Source organism: Hemitrygon akajei, chromosome 2, assembly GCF_048418815.1.
Source record: "Hemitrygon akajei chromosome 2, sHemAka1.3, whole genome shotgun sequence".
NCBI classification, from domain to species: domain Eukaryota; kingdom Metazoa; phylum Chordata; class Chondrichthyes; order Myliobatiformes; family Dasyatidae; genus Hemitrygon; species Hemitrygon akajei.
The window spans coordinates 184,005,984-184,027,749 of NC_133125.1; the positions used below are offsets into that span (position 1 = coordinate 184,005,984).

At 45.5% G+C, this 21,766-nt stretch overlaps 1 protein-coding gene across 1 annotated transcript in view; it reads left to right on the forward strand.

The window, feature by feature from the left end:
• Positions 1-21,766, forward strand: part of LOC140721584 (uncharacterized) — a 113,791-nt gene that overhangs the window by 1,355 nt on the left and 90,670 nt on the right. Inside the window, exons 3-5 of the mRNA XM_073036407.1 lie at positions 1,248-1,538; positions 11,217-11,477; positions 12,547-12,663. Coding sequence (XP_072892508.1) covers positions 1,248-1,538; positions 11,217-11,477; positions 12,547-12,663 — 669 coding nt within the window. The remainder of the gene's footprint in view (positions 1-1,247; positions 1,539-11,216; positions 11,478-12,546; positions 12,664-21,766) is intronic.

Genomic DNA, 21,766 nt, shown 5'->3' on the forward strand with positions numbered 1-21,766 from the left:
TCCACACTGAGTGCTGTACAGAAAGTAGCATTCATCATCAGGGACTCCCGCCACCCAGGTTGTGCCCTCTTCTCACTCCTGTCATCAGGAGGAATTACAGGAGCCTCAGGACTCACACCACCAGGTTCAGGAACAGTTATTACCCCTCAGCCATCACCAGGCTCTTGAACCAAAGGGGATGATGTCACTCACCTTCACTTGCCCCATCATTGTAATGTTCCCACAACCAATGGACTCGCTTTCAAGGACTGTTCATCTCATGTTCTTGATATTTATTGCTTATTTATTACTATTATTATTTTTGTAGTTGCACAGTTTGTTGTCTTTTGCACATTGGATGGGGGTGGTCATTCTTTGATTCATTTGTGTTTCTTGTAGTTACTGTGAATGCCCACAAGAAAATAGATCTTATTTTTGTATATAGTTCCATATGTGTACTTTGATAATAAATTTACATTGTATTTTGAACTTTGAATAATTGTTTGGAATGGACTGACATGGTAAAAAATAAAAATTGAGGCTTGGGGACGACACTCCCTTTAGATATCTGGGAAGAACCTGGTCAACAAGTGTGAGGTTCTCTCAGAGCAGCCGTAGTTGGTGCAAGTGTTGCCCATGCCCCGCTCCTCCAGCTTGAGAATCACCCGAGCTGTTTTCAGGTTCATCTGGGGGTCCGAGATGGAGTGGGTCAGATGCAGATCACAATGCACAAATCCCTATACAACGGGAGCAAAAGTGTACCCAATGTGTCCCTCACCCTGATGACCAACTTCATGTGTGGCTGTATCAGACTGTGTGTGGAACCTAAATACGTGGGCACCAGGTACCACTACGTGCTGAGGTTCTGCCTGTCCCCTGTGTTGCCAAGGTGTTGAAACAGAGAGAGGTTTCTGAAAAGGGGATGAATGAACCCCAGAGGAATCTGAAGGTGAGGCAATTCACCTTTCTGAGAGATGGAGAATAGAGAAATTTGAAGCCAGTGAATTGCCAGTTTTGGAGCCAGTGTAGATCAGAAGCACCAGGATCTGGCTTGTTTGGGTACAGTGTGAGAGTGTCGGATCAGTCAAAGTTGATGAGGGGTTTGAGGTGGGAGGTTGGACCAGAAAGAATTTTCACAGAGTGGCACAAGAGTGTCACAATATCTATTCAGTAGTATGTTCTCATTTGCTGTAGTTTCACAAAGCTCTCTGTTTAAGTGTTTCACAGCCACCACATTTTAAATAAGTACAAATATTTTTTATTAACAGATAAAGTTAAAGGAGAGGTTGGTCTCCTTGGCTCATCAGTTTTACTGGATCCTGAACACAAAGTTGATCCCAGCAAGAGTGAAATAATTTGGACCTTCATCAGCAGAAGCATTTTGCATCATGTCCCAGGTCACAGCTTAGTGGAACCGAGTGACCAGTTCAAGTTTCGTCTGCACTTTAATACTTCTAATGGTGCTCTGACTGTGAATGGAGCAGAACATGGTGACCAAGGAGATTACACCTTCATTGTGGATGGACAAGAACTGAGAATAATTCAACTGCGCCTCCTTGGTAGGTAGCTTCATGTTTCATAGAATGTAGAGCAGTACAACACAGTTCAGCCCATTTGGCCCACAATGTTATGCTGACCTTTAAACCTATTCCAAGATAAATCTAACCCTTCCCTCCCATGTAGACATCCATTTTTCTTTCATCCGTGTGTTTATTCATGATGTGATTGGGTAACGAATTCACCATATGTTTTGCAGTTGTATTTTCCATTTGAGGCTAAGTTGGGCACCTCACCTGATAGAATAAACAATGAGGTGTCAGATATTGAATGCAGCCGTCATTCAACCCCCATCACTGTGATGTACCTGTCATCCCAGGGAGGAGCCCGTTCGGGATTTGATCCAACATTCATTGCTGCACTGGTGGGATGAGAGAAGAACTGTTTGCCAAACCTGAGGCTTGGGTTTTCTGTTGGAGAGAACAGAAGGAAATGGTTGTGAAGTGAAAGTGTGGATGGATGGAAAAGGTGGAGAAATGGAAAAAGTAGCAAGAGAAGGGATGGGAGGGGAGGGAGGTACAAAATGCATCAGATTAGTGTGGAAAATGGGGAAAGGGGCCTGACGTGTTGATGGCAGAAACTTCAATAACAATGATAATGATTATGAGAACTTCATTTATCGAGTACTTTTCACACAGATGATGCAGTTCAAAGTGCTTTGCAATGGGATAAAAGTACAAACATGAAAAAGAAACATACAAATAAAAGACAAAATGATGTTTGTTAAAAGCAAGGTTAAATAAATAGATTTTAAGCTATTCTTTTAAAACAACTGAGTCTGAATCCCTTACATTTTTCGGTATTGAATTCCACTGTTTAGGAGTGTAGTTCAAGAAAGCTGACCTGCCTATTTTCTTCTGAGGGAGGTTTTTTATTTCATTTTAAGAGACTGATGGAAGAAAACCTGAGAGCCCGAGCAGGATTATGAAAGTGATTCTGTGACGTACTCTGGTCACAAACCATTAAGAGTTTTAAAAACAGGGAAGACAACATTAATATTAATTTAAAAAGATACAGAAAGCTCTTGGACCTGCCAAATTCCACCCCACCAAATTTTTATTGGCGTGTTTATGTGGGATAAAGCCATTCTCTGCACTATGAAGTCAGCAATGTATTGAAATAAACTTTTCCATTCTGTTTGATAATTCCAGCTACTGAGATAAGGACTAGAATTTTGTGAAACTGACCAGGGAGGAAGATGGAGGATATAAAAAGAATTAAGATTGGTGTCTCTGTTTATGTTTTTGAAATCCATACAATGCTCACAATGATCACATTTATCTTGTTGTTTAAACCCTGCTTCTGACATAATCATTCGGTCCCTGGAGAAGGTGATCAAAGAGAAATATTTTGAGCCTAGATGATAAAAAGGCAACAAACCTGAGAACGTTTTCTGAAATAACAAGAGCAGAATCTTATTGAAAAGACTGAGATGTCAGGGTATTGATGTTCCCTGTGCAGATGGGTCACTGGTCGGTCAAAATGCACTAATGGAGTGTGAGGGAGGGGGTAATTCCACAGCTTATGACATGTACATCTACATGTCTTTTCCACTAACGAGTTTGATGTGGGTTGTTCCAAGAACACTCATCACACTATCAGGGTGACTGAGGACACCCCGTTCAGAGAGAGGTTGTGGCGACTGGCCCCTGCAGAGGTGGAGGACATTTGGCAGCATTTTCTGTAAGTTGAAAGAAGCTGGGGTCATCACCGAGTCCTAAAGCCCCTCTGTGTCCCCAGTGGTAGTGGCCTGAAAGGAGAATAGGAAAGATAGATAGATAGATACTTTATTCATCCCCATGGGGAAATTCAACTTTTTTCCAATGTCCCATACACTTGTTGTAGCAAAACTAATTACATACAATACTTAACTCAGTAAAAATATGATATGCATCTAAATCACTCTCTCAAGAAGCATTAATAATAGCTTTTAAAAAGTTCTTAAGTCCTGGCGGTAGAATTGTAAAGCCTAATGGCATTGGGGAGTATTGACCTCTTCATCATGTCTGAGGAGCATTGCATCGATAGTAACCTGTCGCTGAAACTGCTTCTCTGTCTCTGGATGGTGCTATGTAGAGGATGTTCAGAGTTTTCCATAATTGACCGTAGCCTACTCAGCGCCCTTCGCTCAGCTACCGATGTTAAACTCTCCAGTACTTTGCCCACGACAGAGCCCGCCTTCCTTACCAGCTTATTAAGACGTGAGGCGTCCCTCTTCTTAATGCTTCCTCCCCAACACACCACCACAAAGAAGAGGGCGCTCTCCACAACTGACCTATAGAACATCTTCAGCAGCTCACTACAGACATTGAATGACGCCAACCTTCTAAGGAAGTACAGTCGACTCTGTGCCTTCCTGCACAAGGCATCTGTGTTGGCAGTCCAGTCTAGCTTCTCGTCTAACTGTACTCCCAGATACTTGTAGGTCTTAACCTGCTCCACACATTCTCCATTAATGATCACTGGCTCCATATGAGGCCTAGATCTCCTAAAGTCCACCACCATCTCCTTGGTCTTGGTGATATTGAGACGCAGGTAGTTTGAGTTGCACCATATCACAAAGTCCTGTATCAGTTTCCTACACTCCTCCTCCTGTCCATTCCTGACACACCCCACTATGGCCGTGTCATCAGCGAACTTCTGCACATGGCAGGACTCCGAGTTATATTGGAAGTCTGATGTGTACAGGGTGAACAGGACCGGAGAGAGTACGGTTCCCTGCAGCGCTCCTGTGCTGCTGACCACCGTGTCAGACCTACAGTCTCCCAACCGCACATACTGAGGTCTATCTGTCAAGTAGTCCACTATCCAATCCACCATGTGAGAGTCCCATCTCCGTTAGTTTGTGCCTTAAGATCTTGGGCTGGATGGTGTTAAAGGCACTAGAGAAGTCAAGGAATGTAATCCTCACAGCACACAAAGTACGGATGTGTGTGGACTGTAGGACTCTGAACAGGCCCACCGTCCCTGACCAGTTTACGGTCCTGAGGATCAAAGACATGCTGGCCTGTCTGAGTGGTGCAAAATGGTTCCGTGTCCTGGACTTGAGGAGTGGAGCCACGTGAGTGAGGCTGTCAAAGAGAAGATGGCATTTATATGTCCCCGGGATTCTTCCAGCTTGAAAGGATGCCCCAGGGCATATCGGGAGCCCCTGAAACCTTCCAGCGGGTTATGGAGAAGACAGTGGGGGATATGAATTTGCCTGAGGTATTAGTGAATCTGGATGACCTCATAGTGTTTGGGTCCACCTTGGAAGAACATGTAGCGAGGCTACTGAAAGTACTGGGCTGCCTGAAAGCTGAAGGGTTAAAGGGTTTTCCCTGGACAAGTGTCAGTTCTGCAAGATGCCTGTTAGCTCTGTTGGGCACATAGTCTCACGGGATGAAATAGCTACAAATCTGGCTAAAACAGAGGCGGTGGCCTCCTGGCCAAAGCCCCCAGATGTGCAACTGTGAGTGCTCTGCGCTCATTCTTTGGGTTCTGTGGTAACTATCGGAGGTTCATGAAGGGCTACCTGGAAGTGAGTCACCCTTTGATTCAGCTTCTGTGGGGTTACCCTGCCTTGGAGAAGAAAGGGAGGGGGAAAAAAGGACAGGAGGGTGGAGAGTATCTTAGCCCTTTGGACTGAGGTGGGATGCAAAATGTGATGTGTCCTGAAGGAGATGCTGAGATGCAGTACCTCTGCTGGCTTTTGCGGACCCCTGATTGCCATGTGTACTGCAAACAGATGCCAGCTGAGAGGGCTTGAGGGGCATCCTGTATCAGGATAAGGGCACCGGGTTGAGACCCGTTCAGCCGAAGTCTGTCACTCTCCAAGAAAATCTATCCCATCCATAAGTTGGAGTTTCTGGCATTGAAATGAGCTGTGGTGGATAAGCTGAGTGACTGCCTCTGTGGTGCCAAGTTTGAGGTGAGGACGGACAATAATTCCCCAACTTGAATCCTGACCTCAGCGAAATTGGATGCCACAGGCCATCGGTGGTTAACGGCATTGTCTGCCTATGATTTCAGCCTGAAGTACCGACTGGGAGGCAGGAACATTAATGCTGATGCTTTGTCCCGATGTATACATGAAGGGCTGGACAGGGATGAAGAGTGGGAGAGCCATGTGTAAGTTTGCCATCACCGTGAAGGCAGAGGGAAAGAAGGGGCAGGATCAAGTGGTGCGTCAATTGGGAGCTTCTGATGATGCCATTCCACAAATCTACTGTAACCTGACTGCTCTGAAGACAAATCAGCTGCCGGAATTGAGTTCTGGGGAAGTGGCAGCTGCTCAGTGAGATGACCCGGACATCAGTATCATTTGGTCAGCAGTCAAAAAGGGAGATGTGGCTCAGGCGGAGAGGACGAAACACGCCGTGGTGCCTCCATTACTAAGAGAATGGCCCCGGTTAGAGTTGCGGAACCAGATCCTATACTGCATCACATCACCTCCAGACCGACCTCCGCGTTCCCAGCTGGTTCTGCTGAAGCAGTATCAGAGGATTGTGTTGAAGACACTTCATGATGATTCTGGATATTTTGGGGTTGAAAAGACCTATGGATTGCTCAGAGACTGGTATTACTGGCCCCTAATGAAGCTGGAGGTTGAAGAATACTGCAAGTCGTGCATTTGATGCATACGGCGGAAGACACTGCCTACGCGGGCAGCTCACTTGTCCCACTTGCAGAGTGTAGGGCCCCTGGACCTGGTGTGTATGGATTTCCAGTCCATAGAACCCGATGCCAGCTACACAGCGAATGTTTTAGTCATCACGGATCACTACACCAGATATGCACAAGCTTTCCCTACCAAGGGCCAGAGGGTGTCCACAGTGACCAAAGTGTTATGGGAGAAAAATTTCATTTATTTTGCCCTCCCCAGGTGGATACATAGTGATCAGGGACAAGATTTTGAGAGCAGGCTCATCCATGATTTACTGGACATTCCTGAAGTCGAGAAGTCAAGGGCCACTCCTTATTATCTGCAGGGTGATCCTCAGCCCAGAGGTTTAACCAGACCTTGCTAGACATGCTCTCAGATCAGCAGGAAGAGCAGGTAGAGTCAACATATTGGACATCTGGTCCACAGTTACAACTATACCTGAAATGAAGCTGCTGGGTACTTGCCATTCTATCTGGTGTTTGCGTGTGAAGTTGCCCATTGACCTTTGTTTTGGGAGTGACAAGGACGACTTACTACCGAAGACTTATCTGAAATATGTGTCTGATATGGGAAAGGAGCTGTAAAGGGCTTAAGGGTTGTGGCTGCCAGGCAGAATCAAGGAAATAAGAAGAGTTATGATCAAAAGGTAAGGTTCTCCCAACTCCTGCCGAGAAACCGAGTCCTCATAAGGAATTTGGGGCTACTTGGGAAGCATCAGTTGGCTGACCGCTGGGCGGCTACGCCCTATGTGGTGGAGAGTCAGATGTGAAACCAGAGGATGGGAATGGGGCTGTTAAAATTCTCCATCGGAACCAACTTCGGCCTTTGTGACAAGAGGTGCAGGTTGACCCAGAGCCCAACCTGGAGCCTACACCTAGTAAGAGGACTCTGCAGTGATGCGGGGCAACTGCAGGACCAACAGCAGGCTAGGTTAGGCTGAACCCCACCACTGAGACAGATATTGATACAGAGGATGAGGATCTGGAGATGTGGTATACGTTGCCTTTTGCTAACTCCCCACTGATTGAGAAAGAGACCCCCAACCCTTCTCCCACTGAGTCAGGTGAAATCGGTGGAGGTATCTCTGGACAGCCTGGGTTGCAGCAGGACCCTGCAAGGGATGAAGTGGGGCTTAGCCAAGGGACAGAGGGGTCTGAGTTGCAGGTGGGCATGAGGGATAGACTGGGGAGGCCTTGACAGGTAGACCAGAAGTATCCCCAGTAGTGCCAGAACATGAAAAGGTAGATGAGGTCTCACAGAGTCAGGAGACAACTGGATAGGTTGGCCTATGTAGCACTGGGGGAACAGAGTGTGGCCCCTACCACTTTGGGGAGCTATGTCCCTGCCTTTTACACCTGGGTTGGACTTTGTGTTTTGCAGGATGGGTTGGTGAATAATCTCAACATCATGAGGACATCATGACTAAATTTGATGGGGAAAGTGTAACGCCTTGGGGAAGGTTTCACTGCTAATGCAATGGTTTCTCTGTAGCAGCAGTGTTTGAGTTATGACTAGAGATAACGGGGGCTTTGGAATGTGCAGCATCCAATGAGGGGAGTGGTTTTTCTTTCTTGTGTGTCCAAGAGTGAGGGATTCGCGGGTTTTTGTTCAGCAGTAGGTGGAGAGAGAAGATGCCAGGACAGGGAAGTCTTAGACTGCAGGACGGAGTGGACTTGGAATGGTCGGGAGTTGCCGACACTCGGGGGAAATCAATGGAGAATGAACGGATGGGGAAAACTGAGCTCCAACGTGTGCATTGTTTTATTAAAATGGGCCCTTTTTCTTTTTGTTTTCTTTACTAAACCTATAGTCAAATTGAGAATTATATAGCTCAATCATTTAATTGCACATGCGTACTGTTCGTTATTTTGTGGTACTGATTTGTAATGGGAACACATCACGCAACATCCACACAAACAAGATTTCTCAGGTTTGGATGCGCCAGAGGCTGTCTTCCCCTAGACTAGCACCACTGGCCAAACCTGAGAGTTACAGGAAGAATGGGCAAAGATGTGGCAGATGGAATACAGTGTTGTGAAATGCATTTTGGCAAAAGGAACAATAGTCTGGACTATTATCTAAATAGGGAAAAGGTTCAAACATTAGAGGTGCAGAGTCCTTCTGCAAGACTCCCAGAAGATTAATTTACAGTTTGAGTCGGGTAAAGAAGGCAAATGCATTGTTGGCATTTGTTTCAAGAGGAATCGAATATAAAAGCAAGGAGTTAATGCTGAGGCTTTATAAGACACAAGTCAGGTTGCACTTGGAGTATTGTCAACAGTTTTGGACTCCATATCTCAGAAAGGATGTGTTGTCCTTGGATAGAGTCCAAAGGAGGTTTATGAGGATGATTCTGGGAATGAAGGGGTTTACATATGAGAGTGTTTGGCAGCTTTGGTCCAGTGCTCACTGGAATTTAGAAGAGTGTGGTGGTGGTGGGGGGGGAAATCTCATTGAAATCTATTGAAAGTTAAAAGGACTAGATAGGGTGGATGTAGAGAGGATGTTTCCTCTGGTGGGGGTATCCAGAACTAGAGGTCACAACCTCAAAATTGAGGGGTGATCCTTTAGAACAGAGGTAAGGAGGATTTTTTTCTTTTAGCCAGAGAATATTAAGTCTGTGGAATGCCCTACCACAGACTGCAGTGAAGGCCAAGTCCGTGGGTATATTTAAGGCGGAAGGTGATCAGTTCCTGATTGGTCAGGGTATCAAAGGATAGGGCGAGCAGGCAGGCTTATGGGGTTGAGTGGGATCTGGGATCAGCCAGATCTGGGATGGCAGAGCAGGGTGGATGGGCTGAATGGGTTAATTCTGCTCCTATGTCTTATGGATACGGTCTGGGGCACCCTAGTGAAGAATGCTTTGCGCTATGGTCTGCAGTGGGCTAGTGGTCCGACACTGATCGGGATTCAACTGAAGACTACTGGACTCCTGGTCTGATGTTCAATATTGAGTGTGTTGTCTGCTTGTTTTTATCTGTTTGCGCAATCTGTTCTTTTTCGCACATTGGATGCTTGATGTTTTCTTGAACAGGTTCCATAGTGTTTCTTTGTTGTGTGACGGCCTGCAGGATGATGAATCTCAGAGTTGTACTCTGTATACACACATTGATCATAAAGGTACTTTGAGTCTTTGAATCTTTGAACTTGGTGGTGTGGGTCCTGAGGCTCCTGTACCACCTTCCTGATGGCAACAGCGAGAAGAAATAGTGGGGACCTTGATGATGGACGCTACTTTCCTTCAATAGCACACATTGTAGATTTGCTCAGTAATGGGGAGGGCTTCACTCATGTTGGACTGGGTCATATACATTGCTTTTTGTAGGATTTTCCATACAAGCGCATTGGTGTTTCCATTTGCTCTTGGCCAGTCAGTCAATATGCTCGCCAAAGCACATCTCTAGAAGTTTGTCAAAGTTTCAGATGACATGCTGAGTCTTCGCAAGCTTCTAAGAAATTAGAGGCACTGTTATGCTTTCTTTGTCTTTTACCCTGTCTTTAAACTTCCCTTGTCACCCACGGAGGCGTCATCTCCTTTTAAGCGTACTTCTTCATCTACGGGATATACCTATCCGACACCTGCCAAATTGCACCCAGAAGCTCCAGCCTTTGATGTTCTGCTGCTGTCCCAGATGGTGTCCTCTTCCAACCAACTTTGGCCTGTTTTTCTCTCAGGCCTCTGTAATTCCCTTTATTCCACTGCAATCGTGATATAGTTTCACCCTCTCAAACTGCAGAGTGAATTCTGTCATAGTATGATCACTGCCTCCCAAGAGTTCCTTTAACTTAAGCTCTCTAATCACATTTTCTTCATACACAACACCCATTCTAGAATTACCTTTCCCCTAGTGGGGAAAGTTATCTTAGTTGTTCTAAAAAGCTATCTCATATGAATTCTACAGATTCCCTCTCTTGGGATCCAGCACAAACCAGATTTTTCCAATTTACCTACATATTGCAATCCCCCATGACTATTGTAGCATTGCCCTTATTACAGGATTTTTCTGTTTCCCCTTGAAATTTAAATACTACATCTTGTCTATTGTTTGCAGTCCTGTATGTAACTTCCATCTGGGTCTTTTTACCTTTGTAGTATTTTCACTCTACCCACAAGGATTCTACCTCTTTAAATCCTATGTCATCTTTTTCTGATGATTTGATTTCATTCTTTTATCAACTGAGCCACCTCACTCACTCTGCTTACCTGCCTGTCCCTTCGATGCAAGGTGTATCCTTGGATGTTCAGCTCACAGCTATGACCTTCTTTCAGCCACATCTCAGCGATGACCACAAACTTGTATCTGCCAGTCTCTATCTGCATGACAAGATTATCTGCCTCATTCCGTATATTGTGTGTATTCAAATATGTCATCATCAGTCTTGTATTCATCACCCTTTTTGATTTTTTCCCCCATGGTACACTTCACCTCATCCCACTGACTGGAATTTTGCCCCATCCTCTGCCTGTCTTTCCTGCAGTTCGAGCAAACCTGACCACAGGGATATTGATCCCCCTTGGTTTCAGGTGCAAACTGATATTTTTCTACAGGTCATACCTTCCCCAGAAGAGGTCCCAATGATCCAGAAATCTGAAACCCTGACCACTTCCTGAGCCATTCATTCATCTGTACCATCATCCTATTCCTGCTCTGACTGGCACGTCTATGAACTTGCAAATGAACATCTAAAGCAGAGATGAAACAGTTTTGAGTTTTTGCTTCCACAGCTCTGAAGAAGATGGTTTGGAATCTTTGAATATTTTTCAGTCAGAGATAGACCGATCCTGGATAAGCAACAAGGTGAAAGGTTAACGTGGGAAATGGGAATATCTATCATCAGGTTAGTTGTGATCTTGTGCGATCGCAGAGCAGGGTTGAGGGGTTAAATGGATATTATTTCCATTGTTGTGTATGTATCTGATGTGTAGAACCGACTGTGCTTTCGTTCCTTTGTACGTATCTGGTGCAATGTCACATGGTAAAATTATGTTCTACATCAAGATAGGAATATCATGGTTTCATATTCTCTCCTTTAGATGAGCTGTCAGAAGGTTCCATATTTACCAACATCGAATCACTGGGTTCCACGGTCGAGCTCACCTGTGAAGTCTTTGGAGATTTGAATGTGTATCATTGGCAAAAGAATGGAGGGGAAATCTCCCAGCGTCACCAACTAACAGATGAAAACAGAACACTTGTTATCCCAAGTGCTTCATCTGAAGACTGTGGAGTGTACACCTGCATCACAACCAATCCTGTCAGCTCCATCCAGACAAACTACACCTTAATGTTGCGAGGTAAGCTTCATTTATGAATGACATTTTGCAGTTAACATTCAGACCATATTGGTGGGCTATTGAATGCAGTCGATGCAAATCAGTGTTGCAGCAGAGAGAGGCAAAAGCTGAATTAATTGGGTTCACAGAATCCCAGAATAGTTATTGTAGAGATGGAAGTCATTCGGTTTTTATAAATGGATTGGTTCTCTCAGAGAGCAATTATTGAGTCTTACTGTTCTGTTCAATTCGCACAGCTCTATCAATTTTCTCTTTCAGCTAATTATTTAGCCCACTTAAGAAGTTACTATTGAATATCCCTTCACAATTCCTACACACACACACTTGATCTTAGCCAAAAGGCCGAGAAGCGATCCTCCTTCACAATTCCTGATAATGAATTCTAGGTCCTATCCAACTGTTGTGTATTAAAAAAATCCCCAAGGTATTTTTTGTTCATCTCCCACTCTCGACTAGTTTTAGAAAGTTTCACAATGATTTTCTTCCTCTTTATATTTCTATCCATGAAGGCAAAGATCCTAACTTTGTTACTTCCTTAACCTTTTCTACAAATCTCCTGTTGGTGTAACCCTTTTGGAATTGATTCCTTGAGTTTGTATGCTCTTCTCGTTCTTCCTACTCTTGGGATGGATCAATCGGCAGATAATGCACTTCACCGATCAATGAGAACAAACTGCCCACATGTGCATTTGTGTAGCAGCCCCTGACATCAGGTGGAAAGTAGCACCAGAGTGTGTGGTGACACTTGCAGGCTGCCCTGCCCTCAGCACATCCTCAGGTTGTGTTGGTTGTTAATGCAAACAATACATTTCATTGTATGTTGTGATGTACATCTGATAAATAAATGAACCTGAATAATCCATTCTTGACTGGTATAATGATGCATTGTGATGAATGATTCTCAGAGTAGAGTCAGTTGGTGTCGGCCTGGGTCACAGATCGGTGAGATTAGACCGGGGTTGGAACATTCCCTTCTCGGCAGGAAATTATGGAACATTATGGTGGTTGCATCATTCATTATCCACTGCCCGTTAGATGTTTAATGATTTGAATTTAATTTTAATTTCAGGATTTTCCCTCAAGGATGTTGCAATGTTTGCTGTATTGACTGCAGGACAGGTGATTTCTGTACCAGCTCTTCATTCAGCGATGTTACCGGACCAGTGGAGGTGGAAAACCCTCGGAGGTATCTGTCATTGATTAATTTGCTCTTGCATGAACTTTCCAGTAAACATGAATGAACTTTATCTTAAACAAAGGAAAATGTGGATAATCAATTCACCATCGACAACTCCCCTCCCCCCACTTCCCCTCTGTCCCTGTGACCTGTGGGGTGAAATTGCCCATTCTTCCCAGTTTTGAGGTGCTTTGCAGTGAAACAGTCCTGGAGTCACCTCTGACCAAACTGCAGAAGATATTTGGGAGAAGTGGCCATGAGAGGAGCCGTCTTCATTCACTTGTTTTTGCTGCATTGTGTTGTCTCATCTCACTGTGTCACCAAGTCTGTTTAGAGGTGGGACTGAGGGAAAGATGCCCTTTCATCCTGATGGTGGCTGTGCCTTTGGAAACAGGGGCTCATTCACACAGAGGGCAGAGTTGTGAAGGGAGTTCTACTCCCCATCTCGTGTCAGGGGGTTTGAGCAGTTGTCTCTCAGACCTGCTGGTGAGCTACAGTACATGTGGCTCTTTCGTTCAGACTCGGTGGCAATTTCTCCTGGGTGTTTGCAAAAGTTTCTTTTGAGAAAACCTTTCATTCCTATGCATTTTGCCACATGGGACATCTCTGTCTCCCAAAACCAAAGAAGTTGCAACACCCGCTTTATTACCTCATTTTTCACCATTCCTGGCACACATATAACCCCTCCAGGTAAAGCAGTGAGTGACTTGTACTTCCAATTCTGTGTCCTCACAGCAGTTTCCTGCACATTGGAGAAGCCATTACAGATTGTATGGCTGTGTTGCAGAACACCAAGGATAGCAGTGAGCTTCAAGGTGCTTATCACTTTAGTTTTTCTCTCTGATTTCCCCATTATTAGAAGATAGAACACACAAATCTACCGTACATAACAGGCCCTTTGGCCCACAATGTGGTGCCAACCATGTAACTTCCTCTAGAAACTGCCTAGAATTTCCTTAGTGCATAGCCCTCTATTTTTCGAGCTCTGTGTGTCACCACAGTTCAGATATGGCCCAAGTGCAGAGTGAGAGACACCGAAAAGATCGATAGTTCACAGAATTTAATACGAACAGTGTTAAAGGGAAAATAAAACAATAAACGCTGGACCAAAGCAGGGCCGTTAACTAAAACTCTCAAAGAAAAATGAAGCATACACTGTGGCTGAAAAGACCATATAAACATTAAACGAATACCGTTAGTCTTCAGAATCATTGATTTGAAAGTCCAATATCTCAGGGAAGGCCGAATGCAAAACAGCAGCAAAGCGTTGTTATGCTCTGTCCAAGTCTCGACAGGCACTACGACGACAAGAATGGAGTTAAATACTAACATGATTAAATAATAATTATGTGACACATGCAAACTCACAAGCACAATTGCTGAATTCGTAGTTGTGACAGGGCCTCCCTCTCTAGGCGCAGCCCCTGAGGCGCCACAGACCTGTGTCTGCTGGAAGTCCCTGATCAGTGACTTGTCCAAGATGTTCTTCACTGGGATCCAAGTATGTTCTTCTGGGCCGTACCCTTCCCAGTTCACAAGGTACTGGACCTTACCACGTACCCGGTGAGATTCCAGGAGGTGCCGCACATTATAGATAAAGGAACCATCTACCAGGCAGGGAGGAGGGGGAAGTGGGGTGACTGAGGCCAGGGGAGAGGTAGTAACTGGCTTGAGCTGGGGAACATGGAATACTAGATGGATCTTCAGTGATGCTGACAGATGCAATATATAGGGCACCTTTCTGACGGCCTTTTCCACTACAAATGGTCCCACATACTGCGGTGCCAATTTCCAGTTATAAACTTTCAGGGGAAGATCCCTTGATGCCAACCAGACCGCCTCTCCTGGCTTGAATGGCCTTACCTGTCGACTGAATCAATCAGCCTGCTGGGAAGGCACAGAGAAGCCCTGGCTCGTCTCCAGGTGCGCTTGTAGCCTGGATCAGCTGTTCAGCAGCAGGAACTCCTTCGTCGATCTCCTGATCAGGGAAGAGTGGGGGCTGGAATCCCTTCTGACATTCAAAGGGAGACAGACCGGTGGAGGACGACTGGAGGTTATTGTCGGCAATCTCTGCCCAAACCAATTGGGAGCTCCAGGACGTGGGGTTGGAAGAGGCAAGAGAGCGTAGGGTTGTCTCCAACTCCTGGTTCACTCTCTCAGTCTGGCCATTAGATTGGGGGTGGAAGCCAGACGAGAGGCTGGCGATGGCTCCTACTAGAGAGCAGAAAGCCTTCCAAAAGTGAGAAGTGAACTGTGATCCACGGTCAGAGACTATGTCTTGAGGAAAGCCATGGAGCCTGAACACATGTTGAACCATGAGTGTGGCAGTCTCATGAGCTGGTAGGAGCTTGGGGAGGGCAATGAAGTGGGCAGGCTTGGAAAATCGATCCACAACAACCAAAATGGTGCTGTTCCCATTAGACAGGGGCAGATCAGTGATGAAATCTACTGAGAGGTGGGACCAGGGGCGGTGGGGCACAGGCAGTGGACATAACAGACCCGGAGGATGCTGGCGTGATGTCTTGTTCCGATTGCAGGTGGGACAGGCAGATACAAAGTCGTCGACATCCTGGGACATAGATGGCCACTAAAATTGTCTCTTTATAAACTCCTGAGTCCGTTGAATTCCCAGATGACCAGCCAGATCCCATTCCAACACTTTGGAATACCCCGCAGCAGGGACAAACAGCTGGCTGGGAGGCCCCCCATCCAGGCTTGGATCTGATTGTTGGTTGGCCCTCACCTCTGCCTCCATTCACCAGTTCACCGGAGAAGCGATACACGAGCGAGGAAGAATGAGCTCCGAATTGGCGTTTTCCTCAGACTCTTCGAACTGCTGGGAGACAGCGTCGGCCTTTGTATTCTTGCTGCCGGGATGATAAGTGAGGACAAAATTGAAATGTGTGAAGAAGAGCCCAACAGGCTTGGCGAGAATTGAGTCTCTTATCATCCTGAATATAGGAAAGGTTCTTGTGATCTGTCCAGATCAAGTATGGATGCTCTGCCCCCTCCATCCAGCATCACCATTCCTCCAGGGCCTCCTTGACAGCCAGAAGCTCCCGGTTCCCAATGTCGTAATTCCTTTTGGACGGAGTCAAGCGACAGGAAGGAAAAGCACAAGGATGCAGCAGGCTATCCGCAGACGAGTGCTGACAGAGGACAGCTCCAGTGCCTACACTGGATGCATCTACCTTGACAATGAATGGCTGAGATGGGTCGGGGTGTTGCAGCAGCGGGACAGTGGTGAAACATCGCGTTAGCTCGGAAAATGCTTGGTTAGCATCGTCCATCCAATAGAATCCTGCCAAGGTCTTCTTGGTGAGTGCATTCATTGGAGCCACAATAGAGCCGAAATTCCAGATGAAGCGGCAATAAAAGTTCGCATGAAGCGCTGTACCTGTTTGACTGTAGATGGTTTGGGCCACCCTGCAACTGCCTGAACTTTACTAGGGTCCATTTGAACCTGGATGGGGTAAGTATATGGCCCAAGAAATGACACCTGGTCTTTATTGAAATCACATTTTTCAGGCTTGGCGTACAGGTTATTTTCAAGAAGGCATCTGTGTGCTCTCTGGACATGCTGGACGTGCTCCTGATGAGAACGGGAATAGACAAGGATGTCCTCCAAATATCCAGACATAAACTGGTCTAACATGTCCCTGAGCACATCGTTAACCAAGGCCTGGAATACAGTAGGAACGTTAGGAAGACCAAAAGGCATCACCAGGTATTCATAGTGGCTATTGGAGGTGCTGAAAGCTGCCTTCCACTCATCCACTTCTCTTATGCAAATCAGATTGTAAGCATTGCGCAGATCAATTTTGGAAAAGATTGTTGCTTCCTGGAGATGTTCAAAAGCAGACGCCAGCCAGGGAAGAGGTTTCACAGTGTTGTTGTACCGGGGCCAATAATTGATGCAGGGATGGAGCTTGCCACAAAAAAGAAGAGAGGGAAAAGAGTCGGTCCGGGGAGAACAAGTGCCAAGTAGGAGGTCCATGACACAGTCATATGGCCGGTGTGGGGGCAGGGTGGTGGCCTTTTTCTTTCATCAAGGAGACCTGCATGTTTAGCCAGAATCCCAGACAGGTCCACAGCCTTAGCTGACACAGGAGGGGATTCATGGTGTAGTGTTCTCGTGCAGGTGTAGAAACTCTGAACTAAACACCGAGTTAAACCATAGTCAATGAAGCAGGATCGCAGTTACATTAACCGTTCACTGTTCACTCTTCCACATTAACATATGATGAAAACTTGATAAAACAATACAAAATATATACAGTATTTGTTTTCTTCTTGGCATCACATTTACATTATAAACATTTGTAAAAGTAAAACTGCAACAAACTATATTACATTAAAGTACAACATACAGTCAGAATCTACCTATGCCATCAACTTTAAATACACTTCAACACGAACTATCCAGCAACGCTTTCAATAGCACAAGAAAATAAACTTTATCAATCGTCGTTCCTTTTAACAGAATCAGCATTAACATTTTTACTCCAACGTATCGATTATCTTATGAACTTATGGCGTTGCTTCTATGATGTTTCTTAGTGCGTAGAATGAAACTTTTCTCGCGCTGATCCTGCACACACAAGTCCCCCCGCCTTCCCGTCTCTCCAAACTGGTATTTACCCACAAGACGCGGCGAAACCGGGTGTGACGTCATCGCAAGCCGCGATACAATACAGATAATGAATTTACTTTCAACAATCTTAACTTTAACTAGAAAATAATTACAAACAAATTACTAAAGCGAAAATGTAATAAAGCTGAACAAATGCCTTAAGGGCAACACACATGGGATGGAGCTTGAGCTGGACTCAGACAGGTAGAAAGGTATGCCGGTCCCCACTCTTGGAGTGCCTTCAGAGATCAATTGATCCGTGGGTTATGTCGGGATTACCAAGGAAGAGCAGTACCAGTGACAGTTCAGGTGAATTAACCAGATAGAAAGATATTTCATCATGAAGGTTGCTTTCAAGCACCAGTCAGAGAGGTTGGATGGAAAGGTGGATCTGGCCGAGCCCCAAAGGTCAACCATCCAGCACCTTGATGTTGATCTTTTCTCTTAATTCCTGAGTTGGAGCTCCCCATCTTTGAGCGAGAGAGATGTCCATAAGATTCCCAGCTGCACCGGAGTCAGTAAGCGCCTTAAGTTCATGGGTCTGAGACCTCCACGCCAAGGAAGCTGAGAGCATTACAGAATCAGGGGAAGCTGACTGAAGAGAGAACCGACCCATCAGGATTCCCCTCCCTGCTGACAGGTAATCTCTTTCACTGGACGCTTGGAACAAGTGTTTCGGATCACCACAGTAAAGGCAGGAACCTGTCATCCAGCACTGCTCTCGTTCCTCCTGAGACAGGTGTATGCACCCCACTTGTATAGGCTCCTCTGTGGGCTGGGTGTTGAGGGAGGGGAACAGGGTGAGGAAAGACGGTGATCAGGTGAGGGACGGGGAGGGGGCAAGGAAAGACAGTAATCTGGCGGCGCGTAGGAAGTTTGAAACATTCTTTCCCTGCACCACTCAATTACCTGGTCGTCAACTCGAATAGCCAGATTAATGTGGTCATCCAGACTATCCTGCTCGTCCTGGAGAGCGATTTCATGCCGGACCTCTGCATTCAGCCCACCTTGGAAGGCAGTGATGAGGGATCTTTCATTCCATCCCATCTCTAATGCAAGGGTACAGAATTTGACTACTTAGACTCTCACAGTTCCTCTGCCTTGGTGCAGGTCCAAGAGTCAGTGAGCAGTCTCCTGACCCCGTACTAGAAGATCAAAAACCCTCCTTAACTCCGCCACGAAATGTCAGAACGACCGGGCCATGGAGTAGCTTTGCTCCCGTAAAGCGTTGAATAGGCTGAGTGGAGGACCATCAAGAAGATTGACCATGTATGCCAATTTTCGTGCATCATCACCAAAACATCCAGGCTGAGCTTGGAATGCCAGCTCGCATTGAGAAATAAAATTCCCGCAACCATCAGAATCACCAGAATATCTGCCTGGTGGTAGAATACTCGGTTCTTGAACGATCATGTGAGTCGGCTCTGGTCTGGGCGCAGGAGTGGGAGCATTAGTAGTAGAGATTGTCGGGGCAGCAGAAAAGGAGGACATGTGAGATGCTGGGAGCGGGACTGAAGCGGCCTGAAGCTGCTGAATTGAGCTGGTGAGAACATTAATGGCTGTCATCTGATGCTGGCTGTTCACAGTAAGTTCGTGGATAATGTCCGTGAGTGCGGACCTGACTCCAATTGTCTGTGGTGAGCTGTTGTACAGCTGCAGCTAGGGACAACACCTGTTCCTCCAAGTGAGACTGGCTTGTTGGCATGAGGTTGCCTGCCTCATTGCCTCCATAACTTCACTGAGAACAGATTCCATTGCCTGTAGCTGATCTCCTACCTGACCAGTGATTCTCACAGCCAAGTTCAACTGTTCTCTCTCTGCTGGGCCCATCTTTCTGGTCAAGACGTGCTGTCACCATGGTTCGGATATGGCCCAAGTGCAGAGTGAGAGACACTGAAGCAAGTTGGTAGTTCACAGAATTTAATACAAACAGTGTTAAAGGGAAAAGAAAACAATAAACGCTAAGCCAAAACAGGGCTGATAGCTAAAACTCTCAAAGGAAAACGAAGCCTACACTGCGGCTGAAAAGAACATTTAAACATTAAATGAATACTGCTAGTCTTCGGAGTCATTGATTTGAAAGTCCAATATCTGAAGGAAGGCCGAATACAAAACAGCAGCGAAGCATTGCTATGCTCTGTCCAAGTCTCAACAAGCATTATGATGGCAAGAATGGAGTTAAATACTGTCATGATTAAATAATAATTACCTGACGTGCAAATTCACAAGCACAATTGCCGTATCTACTGCACTGCCGAATCCGTGGTTGTGACACCGTGTACCTAAGAGGCACTTAAAATACCCTATTGTATCTGCTTCCACCACTGCTGCTGGTAGTGTATTCCACACACCCACCACTTTCTGTGTGAGAAACTTGCCCCTGACATCCCCTCGGTACCTATTTTCAAGCACCTTAAAACTAGGCCCCCTCAGGTTAGCTAGTTTAGTTCTGGGAAAAAGTGTCTGGTTATCCACATGACAATGCCCCTCATCAACTTATACGCCTCAATCAGGTCACCTCTCATCCATCATCGCTCCAAGGAGAAAAGGCCAGGTTCACTCAACCCATTCTCATAAGATATGCCGTCCAATCCAGGCAAATTCCTTGTAAATCTCCTCTGTACTCTCTCTATAGTGTCCACATCCTTCCTGCAATGAGGTGACTAGAACTGAGCACAGTATTCCAAGTTAGGTCTGACCAAGGTCTTATATAGCTGTGACATTACCTCACGGCTCTTGAACTCAATCCCAATTGATGAATGCCAACACACCATACACCTTAACAACACTATCAACCTGTGCAGCAGCTTTGAGTGTCCTATGGATATGAGCCACAAAATCTCTCAAAACCTCCACATTGCAAGAGTCTTACTGTTAATATTATATCTGTCTTCAAATTTGATCTACTTAAATGAAACACTTCACACATACCTGCATTGAAGTCCATCTGCCACTTCTCAGCCCAATTGTGCATCCTATCGATGTCCCACTGTTATCTCTGACAACTCTCAAGACTATCCACAACACTCCAACCTTTGTATCATCATCAGACTTACTAAAACACCCTTCCTCTTCTTTCTCCAGGACATTTATAAAAATCACAAAGAGGAGGGATCCCAGAACAGATCCCTGCGGAATACCACTGGTCACTGACCTCCATGCAGAATATGAACCATCTATAACCACCCTTTGCTTTCTGTGGGCAAGCCAGTTCTGGATCCACAAAGCAAGGTCTCTTTAGATCCCATGCTCCTTGCTTTCTGAAGGAGCCTTGCATGGGGAACCTTAATAAATGCCTTATTGAAATCCATATATACTATATCCACTGCTCTACCTTCATCAATGAGAATTCAGTCAGGCTCGTTAGACATGACCTGCCCTTGACAAAGCCATGCTGACTATTCTGAATCAGATTATGTCTCTCCAAATGCTTATAAATCCTGCCTCTCATGATCTTTTCCAACAACTTAGCCACCACTGAAGTCAGACTCACTGGTCTATAAATTACTGGGTTATCTCTACTCCCTTTCTTGAACAATTGAACAACATTAGTAATCCTTCAATCCTCCAGAACCTCTCCTATCCCCATTGATGATGCAAAAATCATCGCAAGAGGCTCAGCAATCTCCTCCCTCGCTTCCCACTGTAGTCTCGGGTATGTCTCATCCAGTCCTGGTGACTTATCCGTCTTGATGCCTTCTAAAAGCTCCAGCACATCCTCTTCTTTCTTAAAGTCTATATGCTCAAGCAGTTCAGTCTGCTATAAGTCATCCCCACAATTACCAAGGTCTTTTTCCCTGGAATACAGAAGTAAAGTACCTCCACTACCTCCTCCGACTCCACATGTTTCCACTATCATACCTGATTGGTCCTATTCTCACATGACTCATCATCTTACTCTTCACATACTTGTAGAATGCCTTGGGGTTTTCCTTAATCCTGCTCACCAAGGCCTTCTCATGGTCCCTTCTGGCTCTCCTAGTTCCATTTTTAAACTCCTTCCTTGCAACCTTGTCATTTTCTAGAGCTCTAACAGTACCTAGTTTTGTGAATCTTTGTAAGCTTTTCTTTTCTACTTAACTAGATTTTTCTATATCCTTTGTACACCAAGGTTCTTGAACCCTGCCATCCTTTCCCTGCCTCAATGGAACATACCCATGCAGAACACCATGCAGATGTCCCATGAATATTTGCCACGTTTCTGCCATGCATTTCCTTGAGAACATCTGCTCCCAATTTATGCTCCCAAGTCCCTGCCTAATAGCTTCATATTTCCCCCTACTTCAATTAAATGTTTTCCCAAATTGTCTGCTCCTATCCCTCTCCAGCACTATGATGAAAAAGATAGAATTGTGGTCACTACCTCCAAAATGCTCATCCCATCAAGAGATCTGACACCTGACCAGGTTCATTTTCCAATACCAGATCAAGCACAGTCCCTCCTCTAGTTGGCATATCTACGTATTGTGTCAGGAAATG